General features: G+C 46.0%; 1 protein-coding gene across 2 annotated transcripts in view; it reads left to right on the top strand.

Moving 5' to 3' along the window:
• RBM47 (RNA binding motif protein 47) overlaps positions 1–12,647 on the top strand; it is a 46,784-nt gene extending 34,137 nt beyond the window's left edge. The window contains exons 2-5 of one of the 2 annotated variants that reach the window (XM_032400235.1): positions 580–1,739; positions 2,612–2,815; positions 5,450–5,628; positions 10,233–12,647. In XM_032400235.1, the coding sequence (XP_032256126.1) occupies positions 580–1,739; positions 2,612–2,815; positions 5,450–5,628; positions 10,233–10,466 (1,777 nt within the window). In that variant the 3' untranslated portion in view covers positions 10,467–12,647. Of the gene's footprint in view, positions 1–579; positions 1,740–2,608; positions 2,816–5,449; positions 5,629–10,232 lie in introns of both variants that reach the window. The other variant, XM_032400234.1, reaches the window with a different exon arrangement.
• The last annotated feature ends 4,069 nt before the right edge of the window (positions 12,648–16,716 follow it).

Below are 16,716 nucleotides of genomic sequence, written 5' to 3'. Positions count from 1 at the left end.
CTTGGCAATGTGGATGTTCCATTTCTCTCTTGTAAAAAGCTTCAGCACATAGCTCCATCTATCTTGTAGAGTAACACCTCCTCCAAGTTTTCCTTGACAACTTAAATACACTGCTATTTCCATTCCTAAATGGACAAGACTGTCTTTAAAAAGAAAGCAAAGAAAGAGGCTTTGTCTGCCCAAGAAATAAATGGGGTAAAATACTATAACTAAAAGGAAATCAATCTCGGTTGACAGCGCAGGAGTTGAGCTGAAGATGTTGCCATTTGCTGCAAGAATGTGAGGTTTTCACTAACAATTACTACAGGGTCGCTGTGCCTCCAAGCTGTTGGGGTACTGATTAAGTGGAAGTACTTGCTCATTCTTGACTTTTTTTTTTCCGAGTCACTTCTGGTTTTTCCTCCAAAACAACTTGACTAATTTAGACTCTGTTCACGCTGCTGTATTTATTTCTCATCTAACCACCTGCTAGTTAAGCGTGAGTCTCGCATTGTCTTAAAAGAATGAAGTAGCCCGGTTGAGGCTCGCTGTGGTGCAGACTCCACGCTCACCTTCCCTTCTGCTCCCCCCCACCCCCAGGTCTCCTCCAGCCGTGGATGCCTTTGACATTATGACCGCAGAGGATTCCGCCGCAGCCATGAGCAGCGACTCGGCCGCCGCCGCGTCCTCAGCCAAGGTGCCGGAGGGCGTGGCCGGCGCGCCCAACGAGGCGGCGCTGCTGGCGCTCATGGAGCGCACGGGCTACAGCATGGTGCAGGAGAACGGGCAGCGCAAGTACGGCGGCCCGCCGCCCGGCTGGGAGGGCCCGCACCCGCAGCGCGGCTGCGAGGTCTTCGTGGGCAAGATCCCGCGCGACGTGTACGAGGACGAGCTGGTGCCCGTGTTCGAGGCGGTGGGCCGCATCTACGAGCTGCGCCTCATGATGGACTTCGACGGCAAGAACCGCGGCTACGCCTTCGTCATGTACTGCCACAAGAACGAGGCCAAGCGCGCCGTGCGCGAGCTCAACAACTACGAGATCCGCCCGGGCCGCCTGCTCGGCGTGTGCTGCAGCGTGGACAACTGCCGCCTCTTCATCGGCGGCATCCCCAAGATGAAGAAGCGCGAGGAGATCCTGGAGGAGATCGCCAAGGTCACCGAGGGCGTGCTGGACGTGATCGTCTACGCCAGCGCGGCCGACAAGATGAAGAACCGCGGCTTCGCCTTCGTCGAGTACGAGAGCCACCGCGCCGCCGCCATGGCGCGCCGCAAGCTCATGCCCGGCCGCATCCAGCTCTGGGGCCACCAGATCGCCGTGGACTGGGCCGAGCCCGAGATCGACGTGGACGAGGACGTGATGGAGACCGTGAAGATCCTCTACGTGCGCAACCTCATGATCGAGACCACCGAGGACACCATCAAAAAGAGCTTCGGCCAGTTCAACCCGGGCTGCGTGGAGCGCGTCAAGAAGATCCGCGACTACGCCTTCGTGCACTTCGTCAGCCGCGAGGACGCCGTGCACGCCATGAACAACCTCAACGGCACCGAGCTGGAGGGCTCGTGCCTCGAGGTGACGCTGGCCAAGCCCGTGGACAAGGAGCAGTACTCCCGCTACCAGAAGGCGGCCAAGGGCGGCGGCGCGGCCGAGGCGGCGGTGCAGCAGCCCAGCTACGTGTACTCTTGCGACCCCTATACGCTGGCCTACTACGGCTACCCCTACAACGCGCTCATCGGGCCCAACAGAGACTACTTTGTGAAAGGTTAGTGGGGGCTGTTCTGCAGGGGGCGCCCCGAGAGCCGCGGGGCCCGGGCCGCGTCAGGGGCGTTGTGGCTGTAATTGGCCGAGCTGGTAGATGGGCTCCTCCCCCCACTCACCCACCCTCGTTTGAGTCTCAGTTGTGGGGTCTGTTCTTGGCTGGCACTTAGGGCATTCGCTTCCATAGCACTGAGGGAAATGCAGGTCATTCCTCTGTATGGGGTGAGCGGTGAAATCACGCGGGCATGCAAGTGTTTCTTGCATACTACCTTTGCAGGACCTACCCAGTTTGGGGCCAGTCCGCCAGTCTCTGGGTACTTAGGTTAAAACCTCCTTGTGAAATTAAATCTTGAGGATGTTGGGGGGTAAGAAGCAGGATGTTGTTGGCGTGGTGGTAGTGGTGAACTTACTGGCTAGGGTATCATGAAACCAGGCATTACACGTGGAAACTAGTACTTAGGTTCTGGGTCCTGCCGTCATCAGATTAACTGGCTCTGTGACTTTCATCAGTCCTTTAACCTCCCTGAGCCAGTTTTCTCTCGCATAAGATAAGGAAGGCGAACCAACAGATCCCCTTCCAGATCTCACTTTGTTTTCAGCTCCTGAATGTTGTTCTTTATTGAAGTTGCAGTTGCAGTCCTAGGAACTCACCATGCAAGTTCATCTCTTGCATTAAGCAGACCTACTTAGGGTACGAATCTAGGCGGGAATAGAATGTTGGAAGCATCTTCCCAGCTCATTGAAGAGCGACCTACACATCACCTGCAACTTAGACAAAGGGCAAACACCTAAATGCCAAGAACCTTGAGTTAAGATCTGCCTCTTGCACAGTCACTGTTGGATGCTCATCATTGTGTGTATTGTTATTATAAGCAGGCAGCGTAAGAGGCCGGGGTCGAGGTGCGGCCGGCAACAGAGCCCCAGGGCCCAGGGGTTCCTACCTCGGGGGATATTCAGCTGGCCGTGGTATATATAGCCGATATCATGAAGGGAAAGGAAAGCAGCAAGAAAAAGGATATGAACTCGTACCGAATTTGGAAATCTCTGCCGTCAATCCAGTTGCCATTAAACCTGGTACAGGTCAGTATAAACCAGAGATAGAATGCATCCATTCAGCCAAAACCCCAGTGCTCTCTTTGAAGTGACCCCAAGAAGTCCTCGGGCTCTTTCATTTGCACCTGCGTTCCTCTTCCAACAGGCAGCCAAAGGTTAGGCAAAGACTGTGGCCTCCTGGGCCCTCTTTTCTAGAACTTGAGGGGCTGGTCTAGCTCTGATCATGTTCAAGTCAAACTTTCCAGTAGTGGGTTTGAGGTCACCAGTTGTTAGGCTGTTTCTCAAGCTGTGACCCAGTAGGCAGAGTTGGAGTGGTGGGGAGGGGCGGAGGAAGACAATGGAAGACTAGGAGGCTCTTCTGTACCTTCTTTGAGCTCAAGCTGTCTTCTCCCTCCTCGAGCCTATTGCTACAGCAGCAGTCAGTGGCCGGAGGGTACAGCTGATCGCCGGTTCTGACAGTTGGTGGAAAGGGTAGAAAATTCCCCTTCGGGAGCACAAAACACAAATGTCCCTTGTCGTGGTCTTGGAACAAACCAGAACACCTGGGAACAAGGCAGCGGTGAAAGTTTTTGCAGCTGCTCATTTCCTAGATTCTGATTTCCAGCACTCCTCTCTGCCCCTCTCGCTGGATCACTAGATTGGGGGTAGGGACACTCAAGTAATTCAAGCCAGAAACCTTGAACATTGCTTTCACCTCCAGGCCCCACAAACCAGTTTGCCAGCGTTAATAGTGCCCATTGGTCACCTAACACGAGTCGGGTCTTCTTTCTCATCCTAACTTGCGAGGAACTCCATGAAGAGAGCATCATGGCACCAGCTCCCTATTAGCACACATCACACAGGCATCCAAACATGGGGAAAATTCTTTCGTGGACAGTCAGAGCGGTCCTCCTCCAGCCCTCTTCCTGATTTCAGGGAGGGTAGATTGAAGAGCTCTTGGAGAGAATCCTCCCTTTGAAGCTCAGCTACTCTCATTTTCTTCTAGTTGAGGATTGCACACTCCGTCCCCTAGCTAAGAGATTCAAGGAATCTGCATTTGGGGCATAGGTTTGCATTGCCACATAGGGCTTAAAAAGCCTTTTCCGGGTAGAGCTTCCTTTTGATAATCCAGTGATAATTTTTTTTTTTCCGGTGAAAAAATAAATTCTCAGTCAGGTGACTCCTTACACTGGATTTCCTTATAAATGCCGTTGACACCATAAGCAGTGTTAAACTGATCATGTGTCTCTCTGTAATGCCATAAAACAGAGCCTGGATGTGGGAGTTGTCACTTCTACTTGTTGGAAAAGGGACTCCTGTTGGCAAGTTGCAATAGTTGAAGATTTAACTAGAGAAAAGAACTCTTAAACCATCTTTAAGCGTATAGTCGTGTCCTGGGGCCTGACGTAGAAATTCCTATGGGCTGATAGCCAAAACAATCCAGAGGTACTCAGTACAACCCCAGTGTAGCTTAAACTCCTAATTGCCTCAGGTCCCCATCCCCTTGGCCTCTGTTTCTAATGCATCCGGAAAATTAGAACTTCTAGTGAAGTATCTGGCCACAAGACCATATGATTGAAAAGGCCGGTGAGGGATTTCGTTAAGGTTTTAGGTCCATTTTATTGAAAGGCCATACCATTGTTGAGCCTGCAATCATTTGTTTCTTCACCTCATATCAAGTCAGCTTGTAGTAGAGTAAATATACCTACAGTTGTAGGAAAAAACATAAATGAAAGCCCACTCTGTGTATGCATTTTATAGTCTTGCTTACCCTTCAACACACGCCCACATACCACATACTCACAGACTCCCCCAAAACCAGGGCTAGAATTTTTTCCTTGTTATCTCTTTCTGTCATGTGGGCATTCATTAACTGCTGTCTGTTTGAGCCCCTGGTTAAAATAGAATCCCTTGAGTAATGTTTGAGCCCCTGGTTAAAGTAGAATCCCTTGGACTTTACTCACAGAAACACATCTTTGAGTTGGCAGGGCCCATCCTAAAACCAGTCACTCTGCTGCCTCGCTACTGAGTGGACATTAGAAAATGAGGGAATTTGCCATTTTTTATTAAGTATTTTTCCTTGAATCAGTAATGCTGAAATCTGAAACACAGAGTGGGGAAGGCGTGCACAGAATTCTGACTTCCCCAGAAGGAAACCCTCCCCAGAACCTGCTTCTTAAAATGTGAAAGCGAAAGGGTGGCGGGTCTGGTAATGAGCCAGGTGAGTGATGAGGGCCGGCAGGCTCACTCCCGCTCGCACCTGGTGGGCCTCGAGCCTCTGATCTCACTTCTCACTCTGAGCCTCCCCTCTCAGTCAGAAGGCCCTTTCCTGTGCTGTGGGAACAGCAAGAGTGGGATTCAAGATGAGATTTCTCTGTAGCACCAGAAGGAAAAATGTTGGTGCAGACACCTAACTCTGGACATCTTTCCGTGAGCATCTGCTGGGAGACTCCATCCGTACCCATGTGGTTCCTTTTGCGGGTCGAGCAGGGCTCGGGGGACGTACCTCCCAGCTCCCCTTTCTTCCTACTGGGTAGCGCCTTGGTACCTGGACTGAGGGAGCATCAGTTAGCCAGGGAGGCCCGTGACTGCCACACTTGGCTTTGAAAAATAGCAAGAAAGCGATGGGTCTTCCTGGGGGACTTTCAAGTGATGTGCATTTCCCTGTCCCTTCTCTTGCAGTGGCCATCCCTGCCATTGGGGCCCAGTATTCCATGTTTCAGGCAGCGCCAGCCCCTAAGATGATCGAAGACGGCAAAATCCACACAATGGAGCACATGATCAGCCCCATCGCCGTGCAGCCAGACCCAGCCGCCGCCGCCGCCGTCATTCCCGCCGTGTCAACGCCGCCCCCGTTCCAGGTAGAGTGCTTGCTGGGGTCCTCGACATCCAACATCCGTGTGGGAGGCCTCCCTTTATCGTGGATTCATTTCCCCGCCGGCGGGAGAATTCGCTGTGTGCCTAGCTCTCTGATGAAGCATGGGATGGGGTGACAGGAAAAATGGGTCCTGTAAATCATGCCAGGACAGAAAAGTTTCAAATAATAATTGTACTACCCTAATGTCATCACTCTATGAAAGATGGGAAGCCATTCGCAAAAATGACACATGTAATTCTTCATGGTGTCATGATATTGTACATATGATTTTTTTTTTTTTATGACCGCTGGATAATTTTTGACTCAATGTTCTTACTGTCAAGCAGCTGACTCCCAAAGTCCAGGGAGATCGCTCACATTTTCACATTCCAAATTGCAGTTCGAGGAAGATTTTTTTTTTTTTAAGTTCTCTCAGGGCGCCTGGGTGGCTCAGTCGGTTAAGCTTCTGACTCTTGATTTTGGCTCAGGGTCGTGAGATCGCGCCCCATATCGGGCTCTGTGCTCAGAGCAGAGTCTGCTTGAGATTCTCTCTCCCTCTGCCCCTCCCCACCCCGAGATCTCTCTCACTCTCTCTCTCTCAAATAAATAAATGAATCTTTTTTTTAAAAAAAAATAAAGTTCTCTCCCCCCCACCTGTGTATGACTATTTCAGTATGTATATCCGTATACAGGTATATAAGAGTGTGCATGGAGAGAGAACTATCTGTAGAGATACAGCTATACGAAACTTCACAAAATCTGCCCTTAATCCTCTCCTCTAAGCAGACCCAGCCATTCCCACTCCTCCTCCTCCTCCCAGTCCAGTCTTACCGTGCCAGCCTCCTTCCCCACCTTTGCTCACAGCTTCTCTTCTGTGTGGTGTCCAGTCTCGTGACTTCTGTAGAATCTTTCCCATCCACCCGAGCCTTGGAAATCCTGTCTCCTGGATGTCTCGTCACCCACGTTTCATGAAGCTCCTCTAGACTGAGAGTTACATCTTATGTTTTCTTTTTATCATCAGTGCATAACACGTAGGGAACATTCGTCCAAACAAAACCAAACAAAACAATAGAATCTTGTTAAAGCTACTTTTTGTGAGGCAGTGAATCTCAAATACCTTTTCAGTCAACAAAGATACTCAGGCCTGGGGTCTCTTCCCTAACTGGATTAGAATTATCCAGAGAATATGTTTACAAAACAGATTCTTAGACTCAAACCCCAGAAGATTCCCACTGGGCAGATCTCAGCTGGGCTTCTAGAATCCACGTTTGGTATCGGCTCCTCAGTGAGGCCGGCTGGTGAGCTGCCACACAGGAGTGCGGTCGCTTTTGCCTTCTCCGTGCACAGTCTTGACTGTGCCAGTCAGAAATGGTCACGCCAGTTGAAGTATATTCATCTATCAGTGGGATCAAGTATTCCTTAAGTCTGGACTTCTAAAGCCAGAAAAAGGAATCGGTTGTAAATGACTCACACACTCTAAAATGGCAACTGAGGGTAGCTGCTACTTGTGGACTGACTAATAAATATCTGCAGTAACCTCCAAACAATAGTTAGTGGAATTCTGGTAACAATTTCGAATTTCTCTTTACTAAGAAACTCATGCACTTTTGTCCTTGGTGCATAGTGTCCCAAATTCCAGTTCTTGTACTCACGCTGTTGCGGTCTTTTACCAGTCTCCACTCAGTGTTGCCATCAGGGTCTCTGTTCAGAGTCTTTGCTTATGAATTTGTTCAGTAGACAGTCATTATCAGTTGATTCCGGTGGAGATTTTCTTCCCCCTGTCCTTCCACATACCCTGCGGAATGCCTGGAGCTACTTACTTTTGAACTCGGGCATGACTTCTTTGAGTATGTGTGGCCTTGGTGCTCATCCACCAGTCTCAGTTCTCTGCATCCTCCCTCTGAGTTCTTTGACCCTGGGCTCTCTGAATGTCTGGCTCTCTGCCCCGACTCCTGTGTTCTCTGCCAAATTGCAGCAGAAGGAGCATTAAGCACTACTGATTGGTGAGTAGAACACTTTCCAAATGGAGCCACACTAGAAATCCGTTGCCAGCGTTACTTCCAGAACCTTCCTGTGGAACACCTTCAGTCATACTCCTCTGTCTTGCACGTGCTCAGGGATGTTCCTGCTTAGCCATTTTATATCCTCAATTTCTTAAAGGCTTTGTAAGTAATTTAAGAAAATGTTTACTGGCATAGACTTTTTTTTTAATTTATTTCTCAGAGTGTTCTCAATCTTTACAAATCTGTGGTATAAGTAGAGCAGGGATCGCCATTCCCCTTGGTGAGGTCTTTTCCTCACCTCTCTCCTCCCCCAACTCCCCATGCTCAACCCTTCCAAGCCTAGGTGTTGAGCTGGACCATAGCACATGGAAAGGTTTCTCTCGGATGTCCTCTTCCCTGCAATTTCATCCCTCTGTGCACTTGTCACTAAATATATGTCCACCCATTTGGAAAAGATTGCTTGTATCTTGCTGTAAGCCACCATCTTCCCCCTTCTGAAGTTTCTCTCTTGCCAATGAGATATTCGTTGTTTCAGTGTTGTAGGAGACGAGATAAGGCAGGGCTAAAAGTGCAGGCTCCAGAGCCACACATTTCATTGCTTAAGAGCTGTGTCACCTTGTGCAGGTCATTTAACACATCCAAACCGCTCCGTATAATCATAGTACCAGCTTCATTGGTGGTTGTGATGATTCCATAACGTCATACAAATAAGGCACTTAGAATAGTGCCTGGCAGACCACAGTCCCTCGGTTGTTACTATCATTTAGTAGAATTACTATTTTGGTTACAATGGAAAAAATGGCTCTTAGATGGTGACTTTTCCTTTGAATGTAATTTTGTGACTCTCCTTTGCAAATTTCGTAAACGAATGATAGCTAATTCCCTTGCAAAAATCCAGGAAGAACTCATTTTTAAAAATCGAATTCTCCATTTCATATATCCTGAATTGCTTACTTTGACGATGCGTGAAGACATGGAGGCCATAGCGACGTTTACTGCAGGGTATTCTGAGGAACACAAAGCGCGCTAGGTATTTTGTTAAGTGTGTGTTTTATTTTACCACAAATCCCCCTTTCCATAAAGCATCTCACAGAACTGGCTCCAGAGCAAACCCTTTGGGAAATACTGAACCACAGGCTTCACTCTTTACACCTGTTTGCTTGAAAAACATAGCGTGTTAGGCTTTCAAGTAGAGAAGAGCAAGTGGCAGGGACTCTGATGGAGCCCGCTCTGGCGTCTGCCATGAGGCAGCTGTGGGGAGCTTGCCTTTCCCTACTTCCTTCTCCTATGGAAACTCCTTCCTCATCCTTCAAGACCCAGTTCAAATGTCTCTGCTTGCACGATGCTTCCTCCAGCTTCCCAAGTGAGTTGGTTCCTTTTCTGAGCCTCTACACCCATCCGTACAGTTGACCCTTGAACAACACAAGGGTTAGGTGTGTCCCCCCCATGCAGTTGTAAATAAATCCATATAAAACTTTTGACTCCGCCACCAACTTAACTACTGACAGCCTACTGTTGTCCAGAAGGTTTACTGAGAACATAAACAGTCGATGAAACATAGATTCTGTATGTTACATGGATTATATACTGTATTCTTACAGGAGAGTAAGCTAAAGAAAAGAAAATGGGTAAGAAAATCATAAGCGAGAGGAAGTACATACATAGTACTGTGCTGAACTTAGCGGAAAAAATCCGCATAGAAGTGGAGCCACTCAGTTCAAACCCATGTTGTTCAAGGGTCAACTGTATGTATCATGGGTGTCATACTTTAGGTGGGAGATGGTTGAAATCATCAGTCACACTTGCTGAAAATTGTCTGTGGTCACAGGGTTTTTAGGTCACAGCTTAAAAAGCTGTGCCTACGGAGATCTCTACACTGGCTTCCGTAACATTGTCACTGTCTGTTGTCCTCTCCCGTTTTTGAAGCACCCTGTTCCTTCAGTTAAATAAGAGTTGAGGCGGCTGGCGTGTATTTTAGGGACCATATTTTTTTTTTAAAGATTTTATTTATTTATTTGACAGAGAGAGACAGCGAGAGGGAACACAAGCAGGGGGAGTGGGAAAGAGAGAAGCAGGCTTCGCGCCGAGCAGGGAGCCCGATGCGGGGCTCGATCCCAGAACCCTGGGACCATGACCTGAGCTGAAGGCAGTCGCTTAACCAACTGAGCCACCCAGGCGCCCCAAGGGACCATATTTTTAATTACAGTGAGATCAACTGAGCAAAGGGTAGATGCTCCACTCCCTTTTCTAGCTGGCTCTGGGGCATAGGCGGCTGGAAAGGAATGGCAAGATAGACGATTCCAGCGTATTTAAACTTTCCCTTAGCTTGGCAGTTCCGTCACTTTGACCAGTTGAACTCGAAGGAGCCTTGAGACGCAACTCCAGCTTACCTTAATGGCCCTTATGCCACCTTCCCTTACAACAGTTACTTATTTTGCCCGTCCACCTCCCCGCCCTGAGAATGAAAACCTTGGCCTTCACCTGTTCCTGCGTCGCGCCCCGGGGCACGGGAAGAGTGAACGGAGCCGGGGCCCGCGTGGGTTGACTCCGCGGGACGGGCACCGCCGCGCGGTCAGTAAGGAGCCTTTCTGTCTCTCGCCCCCAGGGCCGCCCGATTACCCCAGTGTACACGGTGGCTCCGAACGTGCAGAGAATTCCCGCTGCTGGGATCTACGGGGCCAGTTACGTGCCGTTCGCTGCTCCGGCCACCACCACGATCGCCACACTACAGAAGAATGCGGCCGCCGCCATGTACGGAGGCTACGCGGGCTACATACCTCAGGCCTTCCCCGCCGCTGCTATCCAGGTGCCCATCCACGACATCTACCAGACGTACTGACACTGGTGTGGAGAGTGGAGGCAGACCGCAAACTACCCTGAAGGAACACTTTACTATTTATGAAGAAAGAACGTGTGGGATTAGCACACTCACGAAACCTGAAAGTGAAGAATGTTATCCAATATCACCCTGAAAGATTTTATATTCATGAAGTTTCCACTGGTTGTTTTGTTTTTCTTTTTTTGAAAAAGACTGTTTTCGACTTAGCCCTTGTTCATACATTTCTAAGAGACTCGCAATGGTTCGTGCCTTAATACCATCTCTCAAAAATTTGTATGCTGTAGTACGTTTGTATAGAGGTTTTTTGTTTTTGTATTTTTAAGGATTTATTTTCAGTATGAAGGTTATTTTCTTAACTTCTACACTCCAGAGATTTCTATTTTGTAGTACCTTCGATAATATATCAACTATATATTGAAAAGCACATTTGAGCAGCTAGGGAACTGTTTTGAAAAATAGATTCAATATTTAAAGATACAAACAATAGTGCTTTAAAATACTACATAAAATGTTATTTTAAAAGTTATACTAGAAAGTGCAATTTTAAAGTGAGTGAAATCTCTATTTCAGCTGCATTAAGGGTTGACGGTGTTACCACGTGTTAAGATGACAGTTCCACTATTTTTTTTTTTTTTGAAAGAAAGTAAACACTCGATCTCTCTTTAAGCCCACATTGAAAAGACTTGTCACACTTCTAAGTCCACACACTGTAAGGCTCTCACCTGCCACCATTACCCTGTTTCCCTGCTCCTTCTCCATGTGTCTTGCCCTCCCCACGCCCCTACTCATTCCTTCCTTCCTTCCTTCCTATCCCCAGCCCCACCTCCAAGTTTGGCAAGTCTAGGGCAAATGAATTCCTCTGATAGAACTTTGACGGCTTTTATACTTCTTCCTGGGTTTTTGTGGGGGTTTTTTGTTTTGTTGTGGGTTTTTCTTTTTGTCTTGGTTGGAGAGGTATTTTCAATAGCAGACTATGCATAAGCACAAGATTTTAATAGTTTCCATAAGACATTTTTGCATAGCTATTTAATGTCTCATATAAAACCTTACTTCCTTTTCTAATGCTTTTATTTTATTCGTTTTTGAAGTATGAGTTTGTAGAGACAGTGAATGTTGTTGTCGGCAAGGCCCCCAGAGACTCTTGTCGCAGAAAGTTATGCTTCTAGCTGCCTTATCATGTTTCAATGCAAATTGTCTGTGGTTGTCAAGGGTATCAGAAATACTATGTTTATTGAGCAGGGCTTTCCTCTGTTGCTGTGCACGTGGTAGGTGAGCCGACTTGGGGCGTGCACATCCAGGAGGAGGAGGAGAGACCTGTAGAAGTTAAAAGGTAGCTTGTAAATAATCTCCTAATGCTGGTTTTTAGTTGTTTAATGTTGCAGAAGTTCTTGGTATATAGTTTAATGCAGAGTGAAACCATTTTATTTCAATGTTATTAAAAAGTTTATTATTAGGAAGTAAATGTATTGTTGCAGTGTTGTGCCTATTTCAAGGCTTTTGTTTAGCAGAGTGAATGTAAAATACAGTAAAATGTTAAGATTGTCATCTGCTTTATGAAATACATCAACTTGGAACTTTTTTTTAAAGGCTCCATCAAGGAATTGAGGTGTGCAATAGATAGCAAGGACACAGTTGTGTGTTTATGTCACATTAGAGATCTATAAAATCTGTCCACTCACTGAATTTTTGCTAATGGCTGAATTCTTATTTATGAATTAATAATAGGATCATGCCTTTAGCAAGTATTTTAGTTTTGTTTTAAATTTTAAATTAAGAGATTCCCAAATGCCTTTTCCCTCCCCCTCATCTTAGGGTGGGATGAATTTTTTATATATAAGCAATATTTATTTAACTATTCTATAAAATTATTGAGTGCCTGCAAAGGCCTTTAAACATTTCTAACATTTCTTTCCATCGTTCTTAAATGACATAAAATAATCGTGCAATGTTCCTGATGATGTACCCAGCAAGCTGCATCCAAACTCGAATCTGTTGGAATGAGTAATCCAACAAAATGCAATTTGGATCAGATCCTCATCCCTTGACTTGGTGTGAAAGAACTCCTTCCAATGAAGGATTGTCACAGAGTTCACTGGATGAGACTCTGACCTAGCAGTCTTACTGTATTTTACATATGCCTGTAAATTATTTGCAAAATAATAATAATAATAACGAAAAGAAAAAAAATTGATATCTTAACATGGCAACTACCAAACTACCTTAAAAACAGATATCGGTGAGCCTCCTCTCTATGGTCTGTTTCTGTTTCAAAACCATTTCACGTACACTACTGAGGTAAGTTTATAACTTGAAATGTGAACTTTTTTTTTTAAGGGTTAAGAACAAACTAAATGTTAAAAAAAAAAAAAGCTTTAGTGTTCTCTGTTTTCAAACATTGCTAGTAGTTTAGTTATCTTTAGTTGCTTTGTATTTGAAAAGCTTTTAAGTTTATTTAGATCTTTCTCCATTTACAATACATTCTTAGGATGTATGTAGTAAATAAAGCTTTCTTTAAAGCAGTTTCAAGACCTTATTTTAAATTGTGTTTTCTTTATACTGATTTTTTTTTTCTAACAAAATTAGAGAAACCCTTACAGTATGGAAGAAGCAACTATTTCAGTATTTTCAGCCAGAGAAACCAGCAAGTTACTATCATGTTTTTGGCTTGGAATTACATTGAAGATGGGTTATATAGTAAAAATTGTGCATTATCAGTATCATCCAACTTGAGCTTAGGTGGTTGAAGGTTAAGCACCCAAATTCTGCTCAACATCTGGACTGGAATAGGATGTGGCTAAGCCTGTCATTGCTGTCAGTCCTGATGTTTATGATCCCAAGAGCTCCACACTCAGACCTCTAAATGGAGGCAGTTGATGTGACATTTTATTTGGTGATCTTGTGAACATGCTGGGTGACCTGAAGGTCCATCACTGCATTCAGAAACCAAAGCCTTGTGTTTCTCATTTTCACAGTGCACAGCAAGGTTAGCAGGACACTTCCTCTCTTCTCTCTAGACAGCATCACTAACTTCAGACGTTGTCCATTGGCAAAGCCAATCAGATGGTTCAAGGGCAGGTGATAGGTTGTCAATAGAATTACTTCTAAAAAACTTGCCCCACATGGCTTTACCATTGATTAAGAATTTTACCTTTTAGTCTTGAGTGGTCTGGGTTACGGCCTTCTCACATTTCTGGGAATGGTAACTTCTGGCTTCCTCTTAAAAAGATAAAGCCCTTTTTTAGAGGCAGGAGGGACCAGCAAACATCCCAAGATGACAGATCATTAGGCAATATTTTCAAGGGCAACAAGATCTGCCGGTTTCTTTTTGTTCTAAGAGAAGAGTACAGATGCTCTTCAAATTGCAGAATCACAGAGTTTGATCTCATTAGAAAAGGAATAATCGTACAAAATGTGTATCACACCTCTACTAGGTGCTGGGGTTGGTTCTGTGTGCTTATAGCAACCACAGCATGAATAAGCCCACAAAATCGTGCACAAGTAGAGCTTACATTCCGGTGGGAGAACACAGACAGATTGAGCAGATAAACAGCCTGGTGGGTAGGGACATATGCTATGATGACGTGACTCATTGGGCTCCTTGGCTTCCATAATCTCATGTGGACCTGACAATAACTCAGTGAAGTAAGCAGTGTAACTGGCCAAGGTCACACAGCTGGTAAGGACCTGGACTGAAATCTGTGCTCAGATTCCAGTCCCGGATTCTTGCTAACAGTATACTGACCCTGGAAGTGGATAAAACCAGTCATGCCAACAGCCCATCTCAGAGACCAGAGAGAGAAAAGTAGAGCTGCTCTACGAGTACAGTTTTCCATTGGGTTCTAGTATGGTTCCGCATGCGGCCTCTTTCCTTGGATGAGACCTGAAGGCCAAATGGCTGAAAATGCCTCTTCTCAGCCTACAAGACCTCGCAGCTCTACGTAGAGCTGCTAAAAATGTCCACGCTGGGAGATTTAAGGAATCCTATCTACAAGGCTGTGCCAGAGATGGTAGAGAAGGCTAAAGAACTGTCATAGGAAGTCAACTATACCCTTCTGATTCTTCACTAGAATAGGTGCCCCATTTTTTATTCCGAAAATATCTGTCATGACAATATACATAAGCAGTTATTTAGTTGAAAGTCAGAACAGTTAGAAAACAAAGCTCTGGTTTTATTTTCTAGTGAAGGATAATCCCGTGACAGTCTGACATTCACTGGATGCTGTTACGTGGCACGCACTGTGTGTGGTGTGTTTGGTCAGCTACAATTGACCTTCCTGGCTTATTAAACTCTGTTTTAAGGATATTAGGGTGCTTGGCTATTGAACAGAAATATATATAGAATATTATCTCAATTATTACCTTACAAGTCTTCTGGGCACTCAGCTTCTACCAGAGTTGGGTTTTTGTTTTTTCTTTTTTAACATGAAATGTGACATTTTGGCATGGCTGTTTTGATGAAATGACATTTTGACACCATGACCCTTAAAAAAAAAAAAAACCACACATCTTCAGCTTTTATAAACATGATTGGGTAGGCTGATACAGACGTACTCACTTTATCCTCGCCCTACCACTTTCTTGACACATTCCCCATCTCTGACCACCCAAGGTCAAGGGCAGGATTAGGCTTCAGTACAAAATGAGGTTCAGGAGACCTCCACGAAGTGTTTTGCTTCAATTTCAAGTTCTAAGCTGTTGGACTGGATACAGCCTTTTCTTTCTCCTCTTTTCCCTTTTCAGTGATCCCTTTCTAGATATTCATTATTCCTCTGTCTTCTAACTTCTCACACCAATATACCTGGAAAAAATCTGGTTGCCCAAAGACTTGCCTCTGTGGACAAACACCGTGGCCTCGTGGAACAAGGCTGGGTTTGTAGTCCATCTCCCTGGGTGTTAAAACCCCAGCTTTGCTACTTACCAGACATGTGACTTCAGAAAAGACGCCTTGCCTCTCTGAGTACCAGTTTCTTAACTGGTATAATATATAATAATAATCCAGACCGCACAAGGTTATTGTGTAAATCACATGAATTAATGAACCTGGTATGTTGTAGGCACTCAAGAAACACATTTCCTTTCCCTTCCCCTGTAGTGTGAATGCATTCTGCTATATTAACTCTATTAAGCCTTTCTGTTTTATCCCCTTTTGATTCCTTTTTGTTTTCATTGGTTCAATAAACATTTATTGAATGCCAACTGTGTGCCAGGACAGCATGAGGCATTGGAGAGACAACAATCAACAAAATTGACCCTCTGCCCTCCAGAAACTCCCAGGTGTGATAAGATAGTGTTGCAAGTGCTATGAAGTGGGAGGGGGCAGCCCCCGCGGGCTTGGGCAGGGGGTTAAGAAGGACTGGGGGAAAGAAGTTGCATCTGAGCAAAGATCTACAGAATGAATAGGAGTTAGGGCAGCTGAGCAGAGAGAAGAGGGAACAGGAAGTAGCCAGGTGTAGAAGAAAAAAAAACATGGAATTGGCAAGTACCCGGAACAAGCTGAGTATGGTTATCTCAGAGAAAGAGAGAGGGTGTGCAGTGAAGAAACTCGACCTTTGTCCCGTTCAACATTAAACAGGGTTCATGGGCCTGGGTTAGCTGTAGAAGGAAGAGATTTGGCCCCTAAAACAAGGTAGTGGGAAGAACCCTAAATCATTCTTCCTTAGGACTTTGAGTTCCAGAAAATGGCGGAGCCCTGCATTTACTAAACTGCCGAGAATCCTAGCTTTCTCTCAGTCAACAGCATGGTGCATCTGAGCACTCCCCCTAGTGGGCAACTCCCCCCGTTTTGTCTTCCTGGTCCCAGGTGATGCCACCAACCTTAATCTCTGGCAGAGAGTTTATAGGGTCAGCCAGGGCTCTTAGGGTTCCCCGCCCCTTCCTTCCTTAGGTCCACTTTCCAGCCTCTGGAACCTTCCTCCCTTTCCTCTCGGAAATCAGACTATAGCTACATGTGCTGGCCAGGGTTTCCCCACTCTCCCCCTGGCAGCCCCACAGACACACAGACTTCTCAGCAAAGGTGAGGGAGGCCTATAGTCCTCCACAGGACTGTGAAGGCAGAGCAGGGTTCCAAGGAAAATCTTCCAGGACTCACTGGCTTCCTTGGTGGGCTTATATTTTCCTGTGACTCTGTTCCACACAATTATACCCATAACCAAATGCAACACCAAACCCTGCATTTGCAAGAAATATGACCTTTCCTGAGCTAATTTTTAGCCATCCTTCTTTCTTGGCTTGCTCTACTTTTGTTTGTCAA

Source organism: Phoca vitulina, unplaced genomic scaffold, assembly GCF_004348235.1.
Source record: "Phoca vitulina isolate PV1807 unplaced genomic scaffold, GSC_HSeal_1.0 scaffold3, whole genome shotgun sequence".
Lineage (NCBI taxonomy): Eukaryota > Metazoa > Chordata > Mammalia > Carnivora > Phocidae > Phoca > Phoca vitulina.
The sequence above is the reverse complement of the archived record's forward strand: the minus strand, read 5'-3'. Positions and strand labels throughout refer to the sequence as shown.